At 29.1% G+C, this 25,678-nt stretch overlaps 2 protein-coding genes across 2 annotated transcripts; both read right to left on the reverse strand.

The window, feature by feature from the left end:
• Positions 1 to 987: 987 nt before the first annotated feature.
• LOC123305437 (venom acid phosphatase Acph-1-like) lies at positions 988 to 11,457 on the reverse strand. Its single transcript, XM_044887151.1, has 7 exons — positions 11,238 to 11,457; positions 6,441 to 6,545; positions 4,912 to 5,151; positions 4,026 to 4,211; positions 2,924 to 3,047; positions 2,642 to 2,859; positions 988 to 1,344 (listed from the first exon to the last, which is right to left on the reverse strand). The coding sequence occupies exons 1-7, from the start codon at positions 11,364 to 11,366 to the stop codon at positions 1,171 to 1,173; spliced, it is 1,176 nt and encodes a 391-aa protein (XP_044743086.1). The 5' UTR covers positions 11,367 to 11,457; the 3' UTR covers positions 988 to 1,170.
• A 3,101-nt stretch (positions 11,458 to 14,558) lies between these two features.
• On the reverse strand, positions 14,559 to 24,438 carry LOC123305392 (venom acid phosphatase Acph-1-like). The gene is made up of 7 exons (XM_044887094.1): positions 24,299 to 24,438; positions 20,170 to 20,277; positions 19,870 to 20,109; positions 18,836 to 19,021; positions 18,653 to 18,776; positions 17,543 to 17,760; positions 14,559 to 14,751 (listed from the first exon to the last, which is right to left on the reverse strand). The coding sequence occupies exons 1-7, from the start codon at positions 24,401 to 24,403 to the stop codon at positions 14,578 to 14,580; spliced, it is 1,155 nt and encodes a 384-aa protein (XP_044743029.1). The 5' UTR covers positions 24,404 to 24,438; the 3' UTR covers positions 14,559 to 14,577.
• Between the last annotated feature and the right edge of the window lie 1,240 nt (positions 24,439 to 25,678).

Genomic DNA, 25,678 nt, shown 5'->3' on the forward strand with positions numbered 1-25,678 from the left:
TTCACAAAAATATTTTAATAATGTGTAAATTTATTTATTTTTACAAGATTTATCACAAAAACATTTTAAATGCCCTCTTTTAATATTATGTAAAATTAAAAATATTTAAAAACAAAAAAAAGAAGATAAATTTTGCATATTTAATGTAAATGTGCAGAATAAAACAAATATAATCGTTAATAAGTGGCACCCTCGTATATATTTCACAAAAAAAATAAACAAAGAACAAAAATATTTTATTAATATTAATAAAAATAAATCAAACTATAAATCAAAACAGAGTTATGAGAAAACCTCAATTTGGATACAAACAAAATCCAAAGAAAAAAGGGGTACCTAATACATAACTTAAACATGGGATCATTTATTATTCATCAAATATTACATTCTTCATACAATATATAAAAATAAAAATAAAGAAAATGATATAAAAAAATTTTAATCTAAAAAATGGATATATAATAAAAATTGTAGAGAGAAATTATACTAAAAAAATATGTTTAATTATTGTTAGACGCAAAAAAAAAAAATAATGCGTAGTTAAAAATAAAATGAATAAAATAAAAAAAATCATAATAAAAAAAAAAAATGTTGTTAAAATATTGTTGCTTCATGATTTTATAAATACTCTTCTTGCTTCACGAATTATAAATAAAAAGAAAATCATTTGAATATTATTTATTTACTTCTTTTATTTAACGTCCTGATAAGTACAGAGTGGCGTTGCAGTCGCTTTCAATTTAAAAAAAAAAAATAATAATTAAAAAAATCCGACTGCGTTAAATAAAATCTGAAAAGAAAAAAACAAGTCCAGTAGTTTTCAATAGATACTTTAACAGTAGGACTCGTTTCATTCTTTTCAAATTTTATTTAACGGGCTTTTTTATTTTTTTTATTATTTATTTTATTTTAGACTTTTTAGTGTCCCAGCAGTAAAAAAAATCCTCTTGGGGTTTTTTATTTTGAAGCTTGTGGTGAAGTCCCCAAAATCCTAAGTAATGATACCCTTCCCAATCCAACAATACAACAATTACCAATTTTAATAATTATAAATATTAAAACTCAAAATAACGCAGGGATTTAAATAATTTATTCAGGTAGTTGTTATAACCACTTAACACTTTATTCTTAAAAAAAATAGTACAAAAACGAATTCGAATATTCTTTGTTTCAATATTTTGGAAATGTATGGATATCGACTTCAGATCCACATTCCAAAGTATAATTATCTGGAATAATATCTTTGGCTACTTCAAGGAATCTATTAATTTCACAAAAACTGCCTAAACATCCAGGAATTTTTATAAGTTTGGGATAATCCGATCGTTGATCGTGGTAGTAAATCTGGAAAAAATATTGATAGTTAAACAGGTCGCAAACATCCTTTAGTATAAATCCTGACCGAATGATGCTTGGTAAGTTTATTTAATTGGTGGTAAAACAGTAATTTTGTTTTATCTACACTTGTCAAAAATAGATCTTAATAAATTACAAAAAAAACTTTCTAGCCTCAAAATTGACCGAGATATGCCAATTTTGCGATCGTGCATTTTTGTTGCTCATTCAAGCACGCGCGAAATCCTCTTATTTAAATATCCTGCAGTCAACTTAATATTAAAAATTTACATATAATTTAAGTCACTCATAAAGAACAGGAGTGACGAAATTGGTTACGTCCTAGCCCGGATATCTAGAGGGCCCTGTGTAATTTTTTCGTTAATTTCTATTTTTTCAAATGAAAATACAGTCTAACCTCATATGTTAAGTGGTATAATGTGTTGCGATAGAAAAAGCTATTAAAATTATCATGTACGAGAAACTTTCGACTTATATAAAGTACACAAAAGTTATGTAAAAATTTAGTTTCAAATTAAAAAAAAAAAAAAGTATAATTTAAGAAAAACGTTATAAGATTTAACCAAATCGTTATAAGTAAAAAGATTAGCCCATCTCTTTACTGAAGGAGTTTCACCATTTATAATTAATTATTTTTATTTAGCTCAATTCTTTATTTAAGGTAGTACGAGCACCAATTGCAATTTTAGCACCAAGCAATTTTAGATTTAGGGTGACAATTATTTGTACCTTATTTTCAACTTTGATGATGTATTTTGTTAAATCTTCATGAATGGGGATGAAAACTAGGAATAAAATTTTTCGATATCTGCCTTGGTTTTCGAAATATTGAATGCTAAATAATTAAACAACATTTTCAATTTCCGATATTTGGAAAATTACTCCAGATATCGAAACATTGTATTCTTACTTTTTATCTTATATTGTCAAGTTATAACATAATTCACCATCAAAATTGAATGTATATATTTTTTTAAATTAGTGTTCCCGATACCGTGCTTATAAATCCTTAATTAGTCGGACAAAACGGTTTTTTCGTTTTCAATAATTTATTCAGCTTTAAATTTTAATTTAAATATATATTTTTTTTTAATTTTCACCGACCGTTTTTATAGAAATCTATGAAAACATATCATCTATCTACCGTTTTACCATAAAACCAATGTTAAAAATGCCCGCTTTTGAAGTCATCAGAATGGATTTAGACTTATAGACTTATAGCTGATATAAAATTGCCTTGGTGCTCGTACATCCTTAATATGCACCTAAATTATACAAAACTTACTCTCAAACCATATTCATTGCTTTGAACACGATGAATTAATTCAATAATTGTAGCAGAACTAAATAAAGGCACTTGATTATCCCAAACATCCAATGCTACTAACATGTTAACGGCATTTGTCTCATGTCCAGAATATAAATATATCTTACGACCCTGAGGTTCTAAATTACCATCAATTTTATCTTGAATATCTGTTATTATTTTACGGAGGAAATTACCTGTGAATTATCAATTCATAAATTAGTTTTTTTCTGAGCATAATTTACCTTAATTAATCCTTACCGCCATTTAAACGTTTTAATAGTGGGGTATAGCTTTCAAGTTCAATTTGTTTCGCTGCCAATGTGCTCAATGGCTCTGGATAAATATTTCTTACCCAATTTGGTAATGTAAGATTCATTTGTTCCTAAAAAAATTGAAAAATTTCTTAAATTTCATTATTTTTGTCTGTGAGCAAGCATTGATGAATTGGAATTTTTTAAAAAAACATTGCTTCCTTTTTTTGACAAAAATGGAAAGATCATGATAATTTTAAAGTTACAGGCATAAGTTACATAATGTTAATAAATAATTGTATACAGTGTATACTATTCGGCTAACATTATTACGTCACAACGATGTTTTCCGAACATTTTTTTGTCGGGCGTTTTCGTTTATCTTTTGAAAAGTTCTTTTAAAACTGTCTATAATTTTAAAATTATCATGAAAAAATAAAAACAGTTCTGTTATAAAACTTATAAAGTGTGTCGCATTTAAGATGAAGACACCCTACTACTTTCGTCATTTGTAGGAATATCGATTTGAATATTTGCACAGTCATACAGGGGGATGGGTCACATTTTTTAAGATATTTAACCGAAACCTGAACCTTTAACTTCGTCTAATACAAATTGACAAATAGGACAGATTCTTAAAATTTTGCATAGCGCCAGAGATGGTTAGAGCTATCGAAAAAAATTATTTGAAAAAGTTGCTTAGAATATTTTTTTATGCTCATTTACCGCTTTTCATGACAAAATTCGCATTTATAATTTTTTCATTATTTTGGTCTGCACTCAAAATTATTACAAGCTTATTGAAATATTTGAATACATAACACTACTAAATTATCAATTTATCCAGTTTTTACATACCATAGTCATAAAATTAAAAAACAAACTTGAAATAAATTTGAGTAAAGACTAAAAATACGATTTATTTTATAGCATTTCGGCTAGGATTACTATATAATATAAGCTATCTGAAGTTTTTGCTCTCTAGCAGCAACTTTGGTGAAGGTGAACATATTCTAGATAAAGCAATTTTGTTTGCAATTGGTCAAACTGCATCTTATTGGAAAATCTTAAACTTTCTTTAATTTTTATTGATGATTTATTCAACTTACCTCGACATATTGAGTTTGTTGCATATTAAACAAACTGTGAATGCTAGTTATACGTTTGCCTGAATTTTCATAAATATAATCCATTAAATCTTGATTTTCTGTCAAAATATCCTCACTGATTGCTTGGGAAAATTTTAAATATTCCTCACGGTAAACTGGACAATATGTGATGGGCCGATCAAACCACTAAAAGTTGATTTATGAATTAATTCATTAATTGTTTCAAATCTTAACTTTTAACCCTTCGATTGCCTGTTGGCGTGTGATAGACCTCGGAAGGTCTTCTAATTTTTTAATTTAGTCTCTGGCAATAGTGTGCGCCTGGGCAGCTAAAACTAGAAAGGGTCAGCCAAACCACCCGTATCACCGCTTAAAAAAGTTGAAAATGACTTCATTTGTAATTTGATCTGCTCTATCGATTACATAATAAAATCAGCCCCCTGCTCATAATGGAAGGGATGGTTTCAATCACACTCCCAAACCACTCCCAAAATGTACGTCGGATCATTCTGATCAAAAGCTGTTACGGCCACAAATCTTTTTAACGAGTAGTTTTCGAGTTACGGGCGATCTTTTGATCAGGACGATTCGAAGAACATTTTGGGGGCGGTTTTGAAAAAGTTTCACAAAAAACCGTTTTAATATCTAATCTTGCAGGTTTCTTTTTGCAATTGGGAGAGAGGAAAAGTGTCAAAGTATCAATTTTATTTTGTCTATTCTTCAAAGATTGTGCATTGGTGGATAAGTCCTTATGAAAAGAAGCCCTTATTATGGAAAAGTATACATATGCATTGTATATTTTAAATAGCTATAATAAAATTTCACTACTAATATTTTTTTCTCATTTTTTCACGAGGCAAACGAAGGGTTAAACCAATTAATTTACCGTATCTTCTTTTTCTGTTATATATGCTGTTGGTATTGGTTGCCACAGCAGCCGATGATCCCATTGTTGAGCTTTTACGGGTGGAAATAATCCAGCCAAAACCAATTGTGCACTCATTTTTGTACGATCATAATCAGTTGATATTGTTTGAACAATTTCTGAATTATAAAATTCACCCAAAAAATTGTTATAACGTTTACGCAGCATTTGACCTAAACGATATGCTCGAAGTTTGCCATTCTAAAAATATCGTAAATTGAAATAAATCATATTATTTCTTACTTCTTTCTCTATTTTTACAAATTTTATTAATATTATTATTATTATCTCGTTTAGTGATCAAAAAAGAAATAAAAAATGATGGCTAAAAATGTCGAGCTTACGGCACTATCGTAAAAAAAATAAATAAATAACACGCTTTTGTAACAAGCAGAACTAAAAGGTAGAGAATAATTTCTTTAAATTCAAAAAAATAATTTTATCGTAAAAAAGCGTGGGATGCTAAATTTCAATTATTGTAAATTTTTTATTAATATTGGTAAAAGTAAAGTCTTCATAAAATATTTTAAAAAGCACCCCACTTTTTTTACGAGAAAATAATTTTTTTGAATTTAAAGAATTATTCCCTACCTTTTAACTCAGCTAGTTACAAAAGCCCGTTTTTTAGTTTTTTTAGACTATTATTTATTTATCAAAAATTCATTACAAATATGATTATTCCTGAAAATCCTGCTCAAGATAATCAAATAAATTTACTAAATTATTATATTGTCACCGGTCTTCGTTATCGTTATTCAGTGTGAAATTCGGCATAGCAACACTTTTTCCAGTTATTGCTTAAGGGATTTCCAGCATGGTAATTGCAGTTTCTATGCTAAAACTATGATATAACCCGCTTTTCGACAGAATTTAACGAGAAATTATATTTAAGAACTTAATAGGGCTTACTATTAAATCCCGAAGTTTCAAAAATTTTGACCCTTTAACCAATTTACGTTAAAATTAATGTCTCGAAAACGAAAATTAATATCAAACATTATTTTTATTTATTTTATTTCAAAAACTTTCTTAAACAAATTTCTTATCGTACCTACTTTCTTCAATTCTGTCGAGATAATTTTTTAATATCATAAAAAATAGCTGGGAAGACAGTGAGTTTTACATGCTTTGAATGAGAAAATCGCGAAGATTGTAGCTGATTATCTAGGAATCTAAAGTAACAAAAATTTTGCACCTTCGAGATCTCACAGCTAATATTTTTCTGTGAAAAAAATAGGCAAAATCTCTCGACAAGTGCTCTCATGCTGGAAATACCTTAAGAACACGATATAAAATTAAATTAGCCCATTTATATAAATAATTTGAATTGTTACCATTTCCCAGAATTCAATGATAAATTCCGGCAAAACGGTGATGATAGAATAAGTTAAATATAAAAAGAATTTTCGATATTGAAGCTATTTACATAGTTGAACTGGTCACTTCGACTCGGCTATTAAGTGTATGAAACTAATTGAATTTTTACTTACGTTTGTCAGTTGTCCAAGTGATAATGGATAAAAGTCGATATTTATATTTGGATCATTTGGGTAGGATTCAGTTTCATCAATCATTCGGTCTCCATGTCGAAAAATCTATTACGAAAAAAATATATATAAAAGCTATCTTTGTAAATTATGTTCGATTACAAAATTAGTCAATTGCTAAAACGACAAAATATTTTTACTCGTATTTGAAATTTTATATTCTCTTGTATTATACAGACGCTCGGATATAATTAGGTACTTTACTAATTAATGAATCATCCAATCATCTTAGGGTTTCATCTCGGAATCTAACAAAATAATCTGAATTTTTGAACAAACTTTTACTTTGATAGTACAAATGTTGTCTCAAAAGTCACATATGGTCTTAGATATTCAAGGTCAAAGGTCTCGAAAATCAGTTTTTTTTAATATCTCGTTTCTTTTGCCTTCAATCGCATTAACATTTCTTATAAAAGTTTTAGAAGATGAAATTTTCTACAAATTTTGTCTGAAACATTTATTTGTACGTTGAACCGTTTTATATAAAATAGTGCGCTCAGCTTAACGCACTTCAGTGCTGGGTCAATATTTATAAATATCACTATCACTACATAGTATAAAACAAAGTCGCTTTCTCTGTCCCTATGTCCCTATGTCCCTTTGTATGCTTAAATCTTTGAAACTACACAACGGATTTTGATGCGGTTTTTTTTAATAGATAGAGTGATTCAAGAGGAAGGTTTATATGTATAATAACATCCATTAATGTGATGTGTAAAAATAAAATAAATAGTTAAAAATGTAAAAAGTAAATAAGTAAAAATGTAGTGTATGAATTTAGATATTCCAAAGATAGCAGGAAATCTTCATGGTATAGGGAAAGGGGGATTGTTTTACTCCAAATTTAACGCGTGCGGGCCACGGGCAGTAATGAATAAATCAAAAGTACTGGATCGATTTTAATCACATAGGCTATATATTTCATACCCGTGCGAGGCCAGAGCGGGCCGCTATGTTTTTATATACAACGTTCACAGTTTTTCTGTAGTGTATTTAGTATCAGCATTGGACCGGAGCGAAGCCGGGGCGGGTCGCTAGTAAGGTATAAAGTAATTATTTAAGTAGTATTTAATGAATAATTAAGAAAAAAAACCGCTTATTAGACTGGGATGTACGTTTGACTCTGTTTATTATATGGTTTTTTCACTTAATTTGATTTGGTTTATATTGACACTGCGTTTAGGTGCGCATAGCTGAGCGCTCCAATATCTGTGCCCTCTATTTCAAAAACGGTTCAACGTATAAAAAAAGCCTTCAGACAAACATTATCTCAACGATACGTATTTAAGTGCAGGGTCAATATTTATAAATTAAAGGTATTATTAAATAATTATTTAAATAGAATTTAATCGATAATTAAGTGAAAAAACACAGGACAGGATCTATCGTGAATCCCAGTTTATTATGCGGTATTTTCCTTAAATATTGTTCATTAAATACTACTTAAATAATTATATAATACCTTATATTTGTAAATATTGATCCAGCACTGAAGTGCATTAAACAATGTACACCATCTTCTGCGCCCTCTATTTCAAAATCGGTTCAACATACAAAAAAAAGTTCGAGACGAAATTTGTAGAAAATTTTATCTTGTTAAACTTTTATAATAAATGTTAATGCGATTGAAGGCAAAGGAAACGTGATAATCACAAAAAACTAATTTTCGAGACATTTGACCTTGAATATCTAAAGACGCGCACGTTGACCATATGTGACTTTTGAGACAACATTTGTACTTTCAAAATAAAGGTTTGTACAAAAATTCAGCTTATTCCGTTAGATTCCGAGGTTAATCACTTATTTTGACCAAGATGGTCGGGTAATGATGATTCAATCTAATTATACATAAAAGGGGGTTTCATGCATAATTTGAGGGTTGAAAGGGAACCTTTCTGTTTTTTTATATGTTGTTTGGGTTGTAAAGGCAGATCATGCCGAAAAATGAGGAAAACTTCGAAAATTTTGACTTTATTTCAGTTTTTGCCAATTTTGACCTAGAAAGATTGATTTTTCATCGAACACTGTAGCATTTATTTTCAAGAAGGTTAAATTTGCAACAATTTGAGATCAAATCGGCTTTTATAGAACCAATAGTTTCGGAGGTACAGCTTTTCAAAGTTTGTCTATTTTTTCAAATTTTTCGTATCTTGTAAACCGTGAGAGATAGAACAAAAGTTTAAATATAAAAAAATATAAAAAATTATCCAAATTGCCCTGACGCTCGTTCATTCTTAGCTAATGGAACTAATAATATCTATTGAATAAATTTAAAAAAAAATAGTAGTTAACTACGAACCTTGACCCTTTTACAACCTTAATAAAATTCAAAATATCTTAAAAAACATATTTCTTTTTAAATAATTTAGTTAGTTTTCATTAATTAAAAAAAAAAAAGAAAGTTTTTTATAATAATTAATTTAAGTTTAATTGGAGTCAGACTAATTATATAATTATAAAATTGACATGAGATAAGATATTTTTTATATAAATAATTTTGTTAAAAATTAATTTTTACAAATTTTCCATTCGACAACAAACAAATAATACTTCCGGACAACTAGCAACGGAGATACAGTAATGCACAATAACATTAACAGATAAAAAAAAATTAAACTCTTGTGCTACAAATTCATCACGAAATTTCGGATCTCTTCCATTTTTCGATGCGATGTACTTAGAATTAATAATAGGTTATAGGAATTTATAGGAATTAAATAATAGGTTAGAATTAATTAAAATAGGCAGTAAATCAGAATTATTGTAACTAAAAATTTAAACCTCTCGACTCTGACTGAGACTGATAGGCCAATAACCGGGTATTTTTTTTCTGCAATTTACTGTAGAAATTTTTTTCGTAATGGAATATGTTCAAGGGTATTATCCGAGTGTAAACCTTAATCCAATCTTGGAAAACACATTTTATAAAATATCTCGTAAACCATCTCGGGCATAGTACAACAAAAATATTAGGGATCATTTTCATAGAGAATAACATTTTCTATAACTTTTATTCAATTTTTTTTTTTTTTTTTATATAATGCATAGATTTTTATTTATACAACCCCAAACTTTTCTTAATATGATGATATAAAAAAGAAAAATTATGACAATAAATATAAATAATAAATATTTCAGTTTTTGTCGATTCTGAACTGGAAGGACTGGTTTTTCATCAAAAACTGTAATAGTTAATGGAGGGTTAAATTTGCAATCATTTGAAACCAAGCCGATTTTTATAGGACCGATAGTTTTAGAGATACAGTTTTTCAAAGTTTTTCTATTTTTTCAAGTTACACTATTTTACGCAAAATTTCATCAGAGAGATATTTAAAATAATAACAACGATTCTTAAACTAGAACAAATTTGCAATTTTCTAATATATATAATTCTGTGAGGTTTTCTTTCACTTAGGGCTCGGTTTCAATATATAAACTAATAATGGGCCGGAATAATGATAAAACTGAATACTTACAATCGGGCTAGTTTCGTTGATATTACATAAAACGTATTTTTATGTGCATAACATTAAAATATGAAAACAATGTATTTGTTTATAACAATTTTTTAAACAACAATTGTAAAAAATTTGAAAAAATTATTTTTATGTAGCTTTTAACTATAAAAAATTAAAACAATTAAAAAAATTTTTTTCATGACTTTTTTTCATTTGTTAATTTTCAAATGTTAATAACAAATTGAAAAATCAAAATTTTAAAATTTTAAAAACGGTAGTTTATTTGTAAGCCTAATAAGAATAACTTCACGGAGGGAAAAAAATTCTGGGGTTTTAATTTAATAATTATCGGAGATTTTATGTTATATGTTAACATTCTGTATAGAAAAAATTGTTAGTTAACAATTACATAACTAATGGAAAATTTGGGAAAAAAATTTTTAAACCACGGATTATTGTTTATTCATGTATCTCAAAACTACATTAATTTTTTTATTTTTTAATATTGATATTTTATATGTTTAAATAATTTTTTTTGTTAGTAGGTCTCAGAGACAGAACGCGCGCGAGAGACAGACTGGTCGTATTTTGCGCTATTTTCAAGGCTCTGTAAAAATTATAAATATTAGAGATACAATTTCGTTGTCGGAACTTTATTTTAGGAAATTTCTTCATCTTTTTGGACCTTCTTTCAGACTTTGAAAATTTTCAATATTTTTTGAGTTATTCAAAAAAAACTGAGCCCCCTATTTTATTTTTCACTTAATTGTTTATAACTTTTGCAATTTTTTTCAGCGCCATTTCGGATTTTTCAGTAAACTTTCTACATAAAATTACGAATCGAATGACACCTGTTTCGTAATTTTCGGAGAATATACAAAAAAGTTAGAAAAAATCGTACATGTGAACTGGACTATAGTCGTATCAAGAGGAATAAAAACAGAAATATTTGTTTTTTGATGTAGAATAAAATGGTAAAAATTTTGTTTATTAAAATTTTCAATAGTTTTGGAAATGTGGCCATATAAACAATTAATTTGTTTATAACAAATCCCCCCCCCACTCTGAGGGATGAGCAAGTTGAAAATTCAGATTCAGCGGGTCAAAATACGTCGAAATACACCTTCTTGTTCGGTGGGACCTATAAATGTATTCAAAACCGACTCAGCGCTGAAAATGATCAAAATAATATTTTGATTTTAACCAGCAATTTCTTATTGTTATCATTGTAGAATAAAAATAACTTGAAATTACTGAAATATACAAAAAAGAATTTACCAACCACATGAACTTGAAGCACAGTTTCACTTAAAATATCACTTTCGTCACCATAAATTAATTTGATTGAACAATATAACGTAATACCAAATAAACACAAGAGAAGCATACGTGTTACTGTCATCTTTAACATTTTTTCTTTAAATACTAATAAACAACAACATAAACAAGTTTGTTTTTAATTATCACCTACAAGTCAAATTAAATCGTAAAATCAATCTACAAACAAGAAACTGTAAAGTGTGTGTGTAATACCTTGTACGTTTATAGGCATATTAAATTAGATCATAGACAATATTATCAACTTACAAAGTAATTAATAATATAGTACAATTATTCATTTGTTGCAACAACAAACAATTTAGACCGTGGGACATCACGATTTAAAAAAAATGATGAATACTACTCCAGTAAACGATGCTTACACCTCCAAATTGTTTTCTACAGTTACGATTGACCTGGAAATTTGGAATTAAGCTTTGTTCACCCTCTAGATCAAAAGTTATATGGTGCCTAGTGGTGCTTTTGCCCAGGGGGTGATAACTACCAATTCTAAGGGGGGGGGGTATATATGTTGAAAATGGTAACGGAAATCGATAAAGCGGTGAGATCAAAGCAAAAAATGTCATTAGAATATAATTCGAAAACTCAAAACTTTCTTAATTATGGCGATTGATATTAGTATTGAACGTTAATTAACTGTAAACTTGGACGTTGGACGTTTTTTGAAAATATCATATACTTTTTAAAATACAATAAATTATCTTGAAAAGGAACAAAGTTTCGAATCATTGGCACGAAAATTAACGGAGTTAAAATGAAAAGAAAAGTTTCTCATACCCTTTTTTTAGATTTATTCAGCCAAAACTGATAAATCCTCCTCTGACGAAATATTAGGGATGGTAAATTTCTGGCGAATCTATTCAGGTTTCGAAGGGTCTATTCCGAAAATAGGGTTTCTATCATTTGTCTTCATTCAAAACCAATAATTTCGATTCAAGTATATTATTGATTAGGGACTCCTACGTACTCAACACCGTACTCAAAAAGGCTACGTAAATGAGTTCAGCCGACATAAAGTTTTATTTGAAGCCTAAGCCACTTTTTCGCTTACAGAGTATGTAAAAAGTCCAGGTCACCTTTTCGAATATAGAATTGAATAATCATAAAAGAGGTAACGACTTGAATTTCAAAAGGTTTTCATGCAGCCCTTAATTATAATATTAATTTATCAATATTAAAACATTGTGTTAAAAAGATAGCAATTTGCTAAAAGTTCAAGAACATAGTTATTCTGTAGATAGCATAGATATTCGGTAGAAGACCTTCAAAGGAATCAACAGTCTATTTTTATATGTTAGGAAATGGTGAATAGTATCACCATCTATATTTCAACAAAATACTCTGTCAAAAAGGTTGCAGGTAAGATTTCAAGTATTTTTTTTCCATGGATTGGCTCCTAGACTATTATATTTGATAACATTTAACCGGTATGTTTTTTTTTACAGAATAATAAAAATAAACAAAGGAAAAACAAATAAAAGAGATGATAATGTTGTTTGATTAGAAAATATATAATTAATTGAACTTATTATCTGTTTAAAATTATTGGATAGGTTGTAAAAATTCTGTACTGTGAAAACAACTCGCACTGATAAAACTACTGCTCAGTTAAAAACAATCACTAATATATTATATAATACATTTGTATAAGAATCCAAAATAATCAACTATTTAGTCGCATAAAGGAATACATAAAATAACCATTCTTAGGGAGTCCTTTGTAACAGCTCCGATTTTGCTGATTTTATTTTTCAATATGAGTCTTTTTGTATATATATATTATTGGATATTATTTAAAATCAGAGACATTTCAGAGGGGGGAACTAATCTGGAGGGGGGAAAGGCAATGTCTCGACTAATATATCGACACCCAGCCTAAATCGCTAATGATAGAAGCTTAAAAATTCGTGGGAATATTCATTTTATACTGTAGGTGTCATTTAAGAAAGGATTTTTCGAAATTCATCCCCTAAAGAGGTGAAATAGGGGATGAAAAATGACATGAAAATATTAACCGGTTTTAAAAATTCCTTCACCTATAAAATTCTACATAATCCGAAATGATCCGAAAAGAATTTCATAACATTCGGTCGAGCCGTTTCGAGTCGGTCTAGCTGTTTCCTAAATTTTATACTTATCAAAAACAAAAAACAAAAACAACAAAAAATGATAACAACTTCGTTGAGGTACCGATCGAAGCGTATTAACGGCAATATGATCCGAAAAGAATTTCTTTACATTCGATCATAGTTTTTATTTTTTGAAATTTTATAATCTTATATTATGCTGGGAAATTATTCGTGTTGACATCAAGGGTCGCACCAGACTCTATTCAAGGGTTGTTTTTATTTGAGTCTCAAAAAAAATTCTTAAAAATATAAACACTATATACAGGTGATCCATTTTAACAAGACATTTTTCTTACCTGTTTTAATTTTATCAGCGGTTTCTTGTTTGGAAACAATTTGATTCCTTGGAGTTATTTGTTGTAATTTTTGGGATATACAGGGTGGACCATTATAATCTATAATGGCTAATAGCTCGTTTTGTAGTTAGCCAATGAAAAATAACTTACCCAAAAGTTGCAGAGTTTGATGGGAGACATCATGTTCTGACATCAGATTGGAGATTAAGAGTCAATTTAGTTCCTAAAAGGTAAGAGATATTTTTACACTTTAAATTAGAAAGTTGACCCTCATAAAAAATTATCATTTTTTATTTAAAACATTTTTTCGAAAATCGATAGCTTTCGTAAAAATATGTCATTATTGCATTAAATCGAAAGAAAACTCGCTATCTACCGAAAAATTCTTTTACCAAAAGTTGTCAAGGACAATAGAGTACATTCGCTTGTGTCCATGACTTTGATCTGAAATTCTAGTTTCAAGGTCATTTGGACCTTGATCTACAAATTTACCTGAAGAATTATCTTGAAAATTTACCTGGTCTTAAAAGTTATTAGTACAGACGAATAACCCTTTTTGCTCTTGATAATTTTTGCCCATAAAATTTTTCTAACAGACGCGTATTTTCGATGAAATGCAATAATAATCTATTTTTCCGAAAGCAAACAGCTTTCGAATAAATGTATTAAATAAAAAAAGGCAGTTTTTTATTAGAACCAACTTTCTAATTTAAAGTGTTATTCTATGTCTCGCCTTTTCGGATCTACATTGACTATTATTATTAATCATCTTATATTAAAATGGTCCCAACCTGTATAGGTAAACAAAAGAAACTTATAATTAAGGAAACTTCAAAATAAATAATAAATAATTTATTTATTCCCAAGGGAACGTATGAATGTCTATTTTGGAATTACATTCCAATGTATAATTTTTAGGTACTACATCTTTAGTAACTTCAATAAATTTGTTAATTTCACAAAAACTATCACCACATCCTGGCACTGTTAATAGAATTGGTTCTTCAGCGATTTGATTATAATAAAATACCTAAAAAATTAAAATAAAATTTTAATACATATTTCAATTAAAGAGAATTGAAAAAATATACTTATATCACCAGGAATCGAACCCGAGTCTCTTGTAATCTCAGGGCCGGATTAACAAGTAGGCAGAAAAGGCAGTTGCCTGGGGTCCCCGATTTTAGGGGGCCCCCAAAAAATGAAAAAGACTTCTAAAATTTTCTTACAAACATAAAATTCTAGAGAGTGAAAGGAAATATAATCAGAACTGAAAATAAATTTTACTCAAATAAATAAAACTCAATTGGCCGCATTCAAAAGGCGACGACCGACGAACTAGACAAAGTTCCTAAAGAGGACATTTCCGACTACTTTGACAAAACTTATAGTCATTTGTATAAGATTCTAATGGAAGATCAATTAGCCGATGTATTTCCTAACACAGAAATAGCTCTTCGGATTTTTTTAACATTAATGATCACAAATTGTTCTGCCGAACGATCCTTCTCGCAATTAAAAAAAAATCAAAGCTGCTGAAAGAGCTACAACGCGACAAGAGCGATTCGAGATGTTAGGTATACTTTGCATTGAGTCAGATTAAGTTTGTATTTTTTAATCGAAAAAAGAAGGGAACGGGCGTGAAAAAAGGGCCCCCAAATTGATGATTGCCTAGGGCCCCGTTGAGGATTAATCCGGCCCTGATTCAAACCGTCTGAACTTTATAATATTCTCTCAGCTCTAAGCATAATGTACAATTTTTATACCATGTATATATTAAATATACATAGTATACTAAATTTAGTCCCAAGTTTGTAACGCTTAAAAATAATGACGCTAGGAAAAAAAATTTTGTCATAGGTGTTCATAAAATCACCTAATTAGTCCATTTCCGGTTGTCCGTCCGTCCGTCCGTCTGTGGACACGATAACTCAAAAACGAAAAAAGATATCGAGCTGAAATTTTTTCAGCGTACTCAGGACGTAAAAAGTGAGGTCAAGTTCGTAAATGTTCATCATAGGTCAATTGGGTCTTGGGTCCGTAGGACCCATCTTGTAAACCGTTGGAGATAGAACAAAAGTTTAAATGTAAAGAATGTTCCTTATCAAAAATTAAACAACTTTTGTTTGAAACATTTTTTCGTGAACATCACTGTTTACCCGTGAGGGCGCCAATTAGGCGGAAATTTTATAATATGTACTATACTTGATTATCAGTTATGTATGTGTCACATGTTTGTATGTGTAATGTGATAAAGAAATCAACACTGACTATGCATGGTATTTCAACTATTAACTCAGTCAATTGTTTGTTTTCACTTATTTCAAATCAATTTAACTTATTTATTTATTATTTTTGTTTGTGTACATCAAAGACTTTTTTATTTAAGTTCGTTGTGTTATGATCCAGTTGGTTAGACTCTTAGCATGAATCAAAGAGACTTGGGTTCGATTCCCGATGTATATGTTACATTTTTCAAATATCTTTAAGATTTACTCGAAAAGTTATTCGTTATTATAGTGTACGCTATTGCATCATAAACATTGATAATTAGTTAGAATTTTAGTTTAAATTTCGATGTAGTTGGGGGGTTTTAATCAGTTTTTTACAAATTACAAAAAAACTAGGCGTCAAGTAAAAAAAAGTTTAGTTAAAAGTTCTAGCTGAATTTCTGCACATTTTCGTTTTTTTTCGACTTTCTAGCTTCAAAGTTGACCGAGATATGTCAATTTTAAAATGTAATTTTTTGCTCATTCAATCAAATGAAAAAGTATCCATCATGTAAACCGGTGGAGATAGAATAAAAAGTTAAATGTAGAAGTTATTCCTTATACAAAAATTTACCACTTTTATTTGAATCATTATTTCGTAAACATCACTGTTTACCCGTGAGGGCGTAATTTTAAAAAAAAAAAACTTTGGTGTCCATTTTCTAAAAAACTAAAAAAAAAAAGTGTGTTGAGTTTCCAGAAAATACTTTCAAAAATTTCGAAAATTTCAAGAGGAATAACTTTTTCATTTAAACTTTGGTTCTATCTCTAAAGGTTTACAAGATGGATACTTTTTCAATTTATTGAAGGAGCAAAAAAATTCCATTTTAAAATTGGCATATCTCGGGCAACTTTAAAGCTAGAAAGGCGAAAATAAAATGAAAATGTGCACAAATACTTCAGATAGATTTTTTTTATTTGATACACAATTTTTTTGTAATTTGTAAAAAAACTGACTAAAACATCCAACTACTCCCCAAAAAAGAGGACTAGGTACGCCCCTGAGAGGTCACTTTTCTTACGAAGTATTTACACCCTAATAAAAAAATGTAAAATTTCAAAGATGCATTAATTTTTTCTTTTAGATATTTCTAGATAGTTAGTTTAGATAGTTAGTAAAATAGCCTAAATGGCCGAGCGGTCTAAGGCGCTAGCCTTTGGTCGCCTATTTAGAAGTTGCGGGTTCGAATCCAGGCAGCGTCAGTGTAAACAATTAAAATTAATAAGGGCGGTAAAATTGATCACATTGTCGTCGCTTGGATAAGAACGAAGTAACCGAATCCACCCACATCAAAGTGCAATTATAAATATGTATGTAGTTAAATAAATAAAGATTAACAAATAATGATGTGGGTGGTCTCTGTTATAGGCGTGTATGTCAGAGAAACGGAGGTTAAATCCCAGTATTATTATTTATTACTATAATATGGATTCTTAAAACCATATAAAAAATTTTACTTATGGAATATGAGTATTTTCTAAGAAAAATTTACGTCATTCTGTTATTTATATACTTTGAATATGGATGACTAGTTCGAAGCAAACCAATACCTTTATTCCATTTTCATTTGTTGCATTACGATGAACTAATTCAATAATAACTGCTGAACAAAATAATGGTATTTTTTGATCCCATACATTCAAAACACCTAATACTTTCATGACATTTGTTTCATGCGCCGAATATAAATAAATTTTTCGTCCTTTTGGTTTTAAGGTCCCATCAAGTTTTTCTCCAATATTTTTTAACATCTTTCGTAAACAGTTACCTAAAAGTAATTATGAATATAGTTACCAAGCTCCATTCTCTACCGCGAGCCCATAGCGAAGTGAAATTTTTATGAACATTCAAGATAATGGAATCAAATGCTTATTTTCTTAAATTAAGTATTAAGATCGTTGACTCGAGAAATATTTACTTGTTATAAGAACATCCACAGCTAAATAAACGCATCTACTCCAATCCAATAAGTTTTTTTTTACAATATAATAAAAAAAATTTGGAAAACGGTTGACCCTGCAGGTCATCCCTGTAACTTCCCGCTAAGTATTGACTCATAACAGTTTTTGAAGCTTCATGAAGAATCTTTAAGTTTCAATTGATAGAACAAAAATTTTGAGGTTATTCCGAAAAAACGCTTTTTTGGATTTTCTTTCGTCAACGATAACTCACGAACGAATCAACCGATTTTGACCGGACTGATGGTGATCGACGTGGTTTTTTGATGTTGAGAGCTGATTAGTTTTTGGAATTGATCGATACAGCCGTTTAAAAGTTATTCAAAAAAAACCACTTAAACAAAAACTTTTTTTGCAGTTTTTTTGAGATTTCTCGAAATCTATCGGTTCGAATCGGCCTCAAAATCTAATTTTGGTCAAGCCCTTTCGAATGGCACCAACTGCGATCAAATCGGACAAGCCGTTCAAAAGTTATGAGAGGTTTACACACACACACACTCATACATACATACAGCCATACAGACACCCTCGCGGAAGTAGTCAGGGAAGCTTCCTGACACCTTAAAACGTCGAGATCTGATGAAAACTCGATTTTGGCAAAACGGGGTGAAAACAATAACTTCCCTATTTTCTTAGCGGGAAGTTAAAAAAAGATGATTTCGGACAGACTATAGGAATATAAATAAGTAAATTATACAATACCTCCATTCAACCTTTTCAGAAGTGTAGTGTAACTTTCCATTTCTAATTCTTTGGCAGCCAATGAACTAATTGGTTCTGGGTAAACTCTTTGTACCCACTTTGGCAAAGTTAAATTCAAATGTTCCTAAAAAAATGTTGTTTATTTTTATAAAAATTTAATTACAAGTGCAATATTATAATTACCTCGACAAGAAATGTTTGTCTCAAATCAAATATCTCTCTCAATTTATTTAATTCTTTTCCAGAATTTTCTTCAATATATTTAACTAAATTTTCATTTTCTTTCAAAACTTCCGAATCGATTTCATTAATAAATTTATTACGAATTTCAATATATTTTGGACAATATGAAGTAGGATCTACAAGCCACTGAAAATTATGTAAAAAATTGATATAATTATTATAATCAATAAAACAAAGTCGCTTTCTCTGTCCCTATGTCCCTATGTCCCTTTGTATGCTTATATCTTTGAAACTACGCAACGGATTTTGATGCGATTTTTTAATAGATAGAGTGATTCAAGAGGAAGGTTTTTATGTATAATACATCCATATTATAGTAGAGTAAGGGGTTGAAATAGGGGTTGAAAGGAATATGCTTCAAAAAATAAAAAAGTTGTGCATTGATTAAGCTCAAATATTGACACGATATACAACCAGCTTCAAAGATCTATTGTTTTTATCTACTTTTAACCTTGGGAGGGTAGAAAGGTGTAGCGAGAAAGTGGGAAGGAATTATCGAATATTTACAAATATACCTAAGTGGGGTATCAAATAAAAGAGCATGACATGTACATTACAAAACTGTTATCCCACGCAAAGAAATGTGGAGGGAGGGGACAAGTGGGGATGTTCACAGCTAGTGTTATATTAACCGACAAAAAATAATGAATCAGTGGCTAAGCGGTCTAAGGCGTTAGTCTTTGACAGATTGTCTACTTAGACTTAGGTTGCGGGTTCGAATCCAGGCAGCGGAAATGTCAACGATTATAATTAATGGGGGCGGTAGAACTGATCACATTGTCGTCGCTTGGATAAGAACGAAGTAACCGACTCCACCCACATCAAAGTTGTAATTGTAAATATGGAGTAATAATAAATAGTAGTTGAAACGACATAAATAGTTCTTAAAAAACAATTATTTTTAATATCGTAATATTTTTTCCAATATGTCACTTATTCTACACTAATTATTTTTCGAAAATAAAAATATTTACATAATCTTCATGCAATCGTAAAAAATTGACTGGTATTGGTTGCCATAATAAATCCTCGTCCCATTGTTGAACTGAATTTGGTGGGAATAATCCAGCCAATACTAATTGAGCAGTCATTTTTGTGCGATCAAAATCAGTAGAAACTGTTTGCACTATTTCCGCATCATAAAATTCACCCAAAAAATCATTGTAGCGTTGTCGTAACATTTTACCCAGTTTATAAGCTCGTTGTTTGCCGCGCTGTAAAAAAAATAGAAAAGTTAAATAAAAGTTAATGTTATTTAAGTGAAGTATTTTTACATTTGTCAATTGTCCTTGAGTAACAGGATACAAATCAACGCTACGATGTGGATCATTTGGATATCCTTCTCCGGGATCCTCTATTGTGCGATCACCATGACGAAAAGTCTAAAAAATATATAAAAGATAAGTTAAAGCTTAAAGTTAATTAATGCATGGATTAATAAATAACGGTTTTAAAGACTTGGTTATAAATAAATTACATTGGGTAACGAAATGCAAAAATTGGATAATAATAAAAATTTCATCAGATTAAACTCTCTTGGTTGAGACGTTGGCTTAGTGCCTTTTCTTCTATTAAGCTTACTGAGTTTTGTCATCTTTCTTGCTTAGTAGCATCAGTTAACCGTCCATGGTTGAAAAACTGGCCTCGTGTTAACATAATAAACTAAGAGAAAATTTAAATTTTTTTATTGTTAGTATTCGCAGTTACTTTACTTGGAAAGATCGTTAAGATTGATCATATTTTTGGTGTTTATCTACAGCCTTGCAGCTTTCGTTTAAGAAGAAAACTGGATATTCCCAGTATATTGTTTCAAGTTGTATAGATGTGAGAAGTAAACAATAGCAAACAAGTGCAAATAAACAATTAACTTGAGTTAATTGTTGAAATACCATGAATAGACAGTGTTGAATCGCAATCGTTTGTTTTTTTACGTCATGTAAGTAAAAGAATATAGTCACTCTTAAATAGCCACATATACATACATGTCACACACACATAACTAATATTTCCACGTAACACATACAATATAATTTGCACTTATTTCGAGTCAACAGTGATGTTTACGAAAAAATGTTTCAAACAAAAGTTGTTTAATTTTTGATAAGGAACATTTTTTACATTTAAACTTTTGTTCTATCTCTAACGGTTTACAAGATGGGTCCTACGGACCTAAGACCCAATTGACCTATGATGCTCAATTACGAACTTGACCTCACTTTTTACGTCATTAGTGCGCTGTAAAAATTTCAGCTCGATATCTTTTTTCGTTTTTGAGTTATCGTGTCCACAGACGGACGGACGGACAACCGGAAATGGACTAATAAGGTGATTTTATGAACACCTATGACAAAATTTTTTTCCTAGCATCATTATTTTTAAGCGTTACAAACTTGGGACTAAACTTAATATACTATGTATATTTCATATATACATGGTATAAAAAATTTAATAATACTTTAATTTACGAATAATAACATTTCTGATGTGACATATAATAGTTCGTTTGGTAGTTAATCAATGAAAATATAACTTAAACAAAAGTTGCTGAGTTTGATGGGGGACATATACTGACATCCGATTAAGCATGTTTATTTGAAAATCGATGGCTTGGGGAGGAAATGCGACTTACGCCATTATTGCATTAAATCGAAAGAAAACACAATGGCTACAGAAAAATGCTTATGCCAATAGTTGTCACGGGCAATATTAACAAATTATTAACACAGGCAAATGACCTTTTTTGTCGTTAATAATTTTTGTGTAAAAATTTTCTTTCGATTCAATGCAATAATGACATATTTTTAAGTCACATTTCCTCCGTAAGTTAACAGTTTTCGAAGAAATGTTTTGAATAAAAAATATTAGTTTTTTTATGAGAATCAACTTTCTAATATAAAGTTTTATTCTTTAATGGGTTACAATTGTCGAGTAAATACATACTGTTAATATTAGTAATAAATTGTTTATAATAAATTATCGATAAATAAAATTCAAATGGAAGTTGGAATTTTTACAGAACGTGTTAAAACAAAAAATAGAGTAACTTGTGCAGTTAGAATAAGGCAAATAAAAATTTAAACGTAGTTTTCCATAAATTTCCATAAGCAAGCGATCGTACAGTGTTATTAGAAAATTTTTTTAATAACAATTTTTTGTTACTACAAATATTATAATAATTATTTCGAAGTTAAATTTGTATAATAATAATAATAATAAATTAATTAAATATTTTATCGACAGTGTAATACTTTGGGCATTAGTAAGATCTATAAAAAATCTTTGTTTTTCCAGTTTCCAGACTGCAAACACTTTAGTTTATATTTTATTTCGCAACTAATTCTGTCTGCCGCTTACATAACATTCAATGTGACTGCCAGGTATTATCTGGTTATTATAATTATTCTGAAGTTGATGGATTTTTGTTTTTGAGTAAACACGCCTCATGTAAAAATCGTTCAAAAAACGCCAACTTTAAAGCTTTGAGCATAATTTTTTCGTAATTTTCATTATAATCTATATTAATTATAAATAAATTTTCATCAACAAACGACGAATAGAAAACGAAAAAGGTTTTTTTAACGTTTTTTTGACTATCACATGGGTTAAACATTTAAAAGTGTAAGTTACTTTCCGACATGTTTTTTAAGCCACGCCTTCATGTCAGTTCCCAATAAGTCATAATAAATTAAAATGATCCACCCTGTATTAGCATATTTTTATGTAGTTGACTATAACGGACATTCTATCTCACAATGTACAAAAGTAAATTAAATTTTGAAAATAATTTGTCTTTGTATTTTATTTCTAAGGTCAATGGTTATCGAGATATGCAGGAGGTAATTTTTTAATAAAATTAATGACTATTATTAATTGACTTCATAAAATTGAAGTCAATTTTTAAAAGAAATTTTGGTCTGTGTCAATAGCGACGCGAGATAACATTTTTGATTAAATAGCACAACAAAATTAAATAAAAAATATTGGAAATAAAGAAAAATCTCATGCATCGTTGAAATTTTCCACAGTTTATTAAATTGTAAAAACTTCGTAACAAAAAATCGACCACTGAGTGATGTGCTTATAACCTCCTTTTGTAAGGGGAGTTGGGGATTTTAATCAGTTTTTTAACATATTACAAAAAAAACCATGCATCAAATAAATAAAAGTACTAACTGATCTAATTGTAGACATTTTTTTTCGATTTTCTAGCTTCGAAATTGACCGCGATATACACAATTTTCAATTTGAATTTTTTCACTCATTCAATCAAATGGAAAATGATTCATCTTATAAGCCGTTAGAGACAGAACAAAAGTTTAAATGTAAAAGTTATTCCTTATAAAAAAATTAACAACTTTTTTTTTAAATATTTTTTCGTAATCACCATTGTTTACCCGTTAGGTCGTCTCAAAAATATTTATTAGACTTTCGAAAATTTTGAAATTTTCGTCAGTATTTTGTAGATTTTTTTTCGTTTTTCGAGAATGTTTCTCAAAACCTCTAGTTGAGTTATTTAAAAAAAATTTCAACTGTCTATCTTTTATAGCTTTGGAGAAAATGAACACCAAAGTTTTTTCCTAAGTTGCGCCCTCACGGATAAACAGTGATGTTTACGAAAGAATGATTCAAACAAAAGTTGTTCATTTTTTTTATAAGGAATTACTATTATATATAAACTTTTGTTCTATCTCTAACGGTTTACAAGATGGATTATTTTTCATTTGCTTGAATGAGCAAAAAAATTCTATTTTACAATTACCATATCTCGGTCAATTTTGAATTTTGAATGTGCACAAATAAATCATCTAGAAATTTTATTTAAACTTTTTTTTTTTTTTTGATGCATGGTTTTTTGTAATTTGTAAAAAACTGATTAAAGCCCCCAACTACCCCAAAAAAAAGGAAGTGAACCTAATCCTGAGTGGCCGATTTTTTGGTACGAAGTTCCTACAACCTAATAAACAATTGTGAAAAATTTCAAAATGCAACATTTTTTTCCTTTTAAATATTTAGTTTCATTGTACTTAAATATTAGTTACGAATTAAAAATGCACCAATATTAAAAATTAACTAAATATCACACATCCCCCAGTATGACTGTACAAATTTTCAAGTCGCTATTCCTATAAATGATAAAAGTGTGCGGGTGTCTTCCTCTTAAATGCGACACACTGTATATAATTGTTAAAGAAAAGGCTAATTTTATTATCTTAAGAGGTGATTTAAAATGTAATAATTAATAATTTGTTTTTTTTTTAAGACGTTTTCCCACGTTCCCCTTACTAATGTGCTAACATTAAAAAATAAGAAATTTGCTGTTATTTACTTTTACAGGCTTACCAAATTTTACGGTCAAATTTTTGACTTTAAGTGTTGAAAAAATTAAATTTTTGTTTTACTTACGACATGAACTTGGAGTATTGTATCAGCATTGTTATCGGCAGATTGACAAATTTTAATACTGATTGTTGAAATTAAAACTATAAATATACATTTAACAGCAAACATTTTTTAAATAATTTTTAAAATATAATTAAATGATATTTAATGATAATTATTGTATTTTAATATTAACTTGTTGATAATAATATGTTTTTGGTAGCACTGTATCTTTAGTGTCCATTTAAGTTTTAAAATATAATCACAATTTAATTATGCTTTTATATTTGATTTACTAATGAATTATTTTCATTTAAAAATTAACATATTTGTACCAAAAACAAGTTAACAATTCTTAAAAGCATAAAACACATCAAATAACTTCCATTACATGTTTTACTTTTCCATGTTTTCTTCTAAAAAGATTTACTTTAAAAATTTTCTAATAAATTTAGTAAAAAACAGTCGGTAACCATAAGTGTCAAACGAGAAGATATTTTGAGCAACATAGGTCAATTGGGTCTTGGGTCCGTAGGACCCATCTTGTAAACCGTAAGAGATGGAACAAAAGTTTAAATGTAAAAAATCTTCCTTATCAAAAAATAAACAAATTTTTTTTGAAACATTTTTTCGTAAACATCACTGTTTACCCGAGAAAGCGCAAATTATGCGCAAATTGTATAGTATGTATGTTATGGATATATCAGTTATATATGTGTGACCTGTATGTATGTGTAATGTGACAGAGTAATCAACACAGTCTATACATGGTATTTAAACAATTAACTCAGTCAATTATTTGTTTTCACTTGTTTTAACTAAGTTTTATAGAAATTGCAAAGCGGACAAGTTTTTACTCTTGCTGATTATTAACCCGTCAGCACCCCCGTCAACCGTCTATTAATCTTTAGTCCCATGATGAGAGATTTGCTCATGCGTCACCTATTTCGCGCGTTAAAATATTCTTTTTAACGAGTACGAATTTGAATAAGTGATAATTCATACTGTAAATATTTAGTGAATTAAGTCTTTGTGCGTATGAAAAATGACGATTTTATGTAGAAAATAAATATACTTATAGGTTATATCATGAAGGTTATAAAGAAGGAGAACGATCGCTACGTGTTAAAGCGTAAGCGCGTCTGTCCCTGAAAATTTGTAGAATTTATAGTTCATTTTTCAGCCACCAGCCGCGCTGTCATCATTAAGTAGTATCTGCGAAGTTAGCTGTTTATGAGTACAAGTAGATGAAGTTAGTTGCATAATGTACAAATTGATATATCATTTCAAATTAGCGCACAGCAGCCCGCTTTTATTGATACAACTTAACGATCGCAGCGCCTCACTTATTTTATCCATATTTCGGGGACAATATTTTCTATAGCGATCGTTCTCCTTCTTTAT

The sequence above is a fragment of the Chrysoperla carnea genome, chromosome 1, assembly GCF_905475395.1.
Source record: "Chrysoperla carnea chromosome 1, inChrCarn1.1, whole genome shotgun sequence".
Taxonomy (NCBI): Eukaryota; Metazoa; Arthropoda; class Insecta; order Neuroptera; family Chrysopidae; genus Chrysoperla; species Chrysoperla carnea.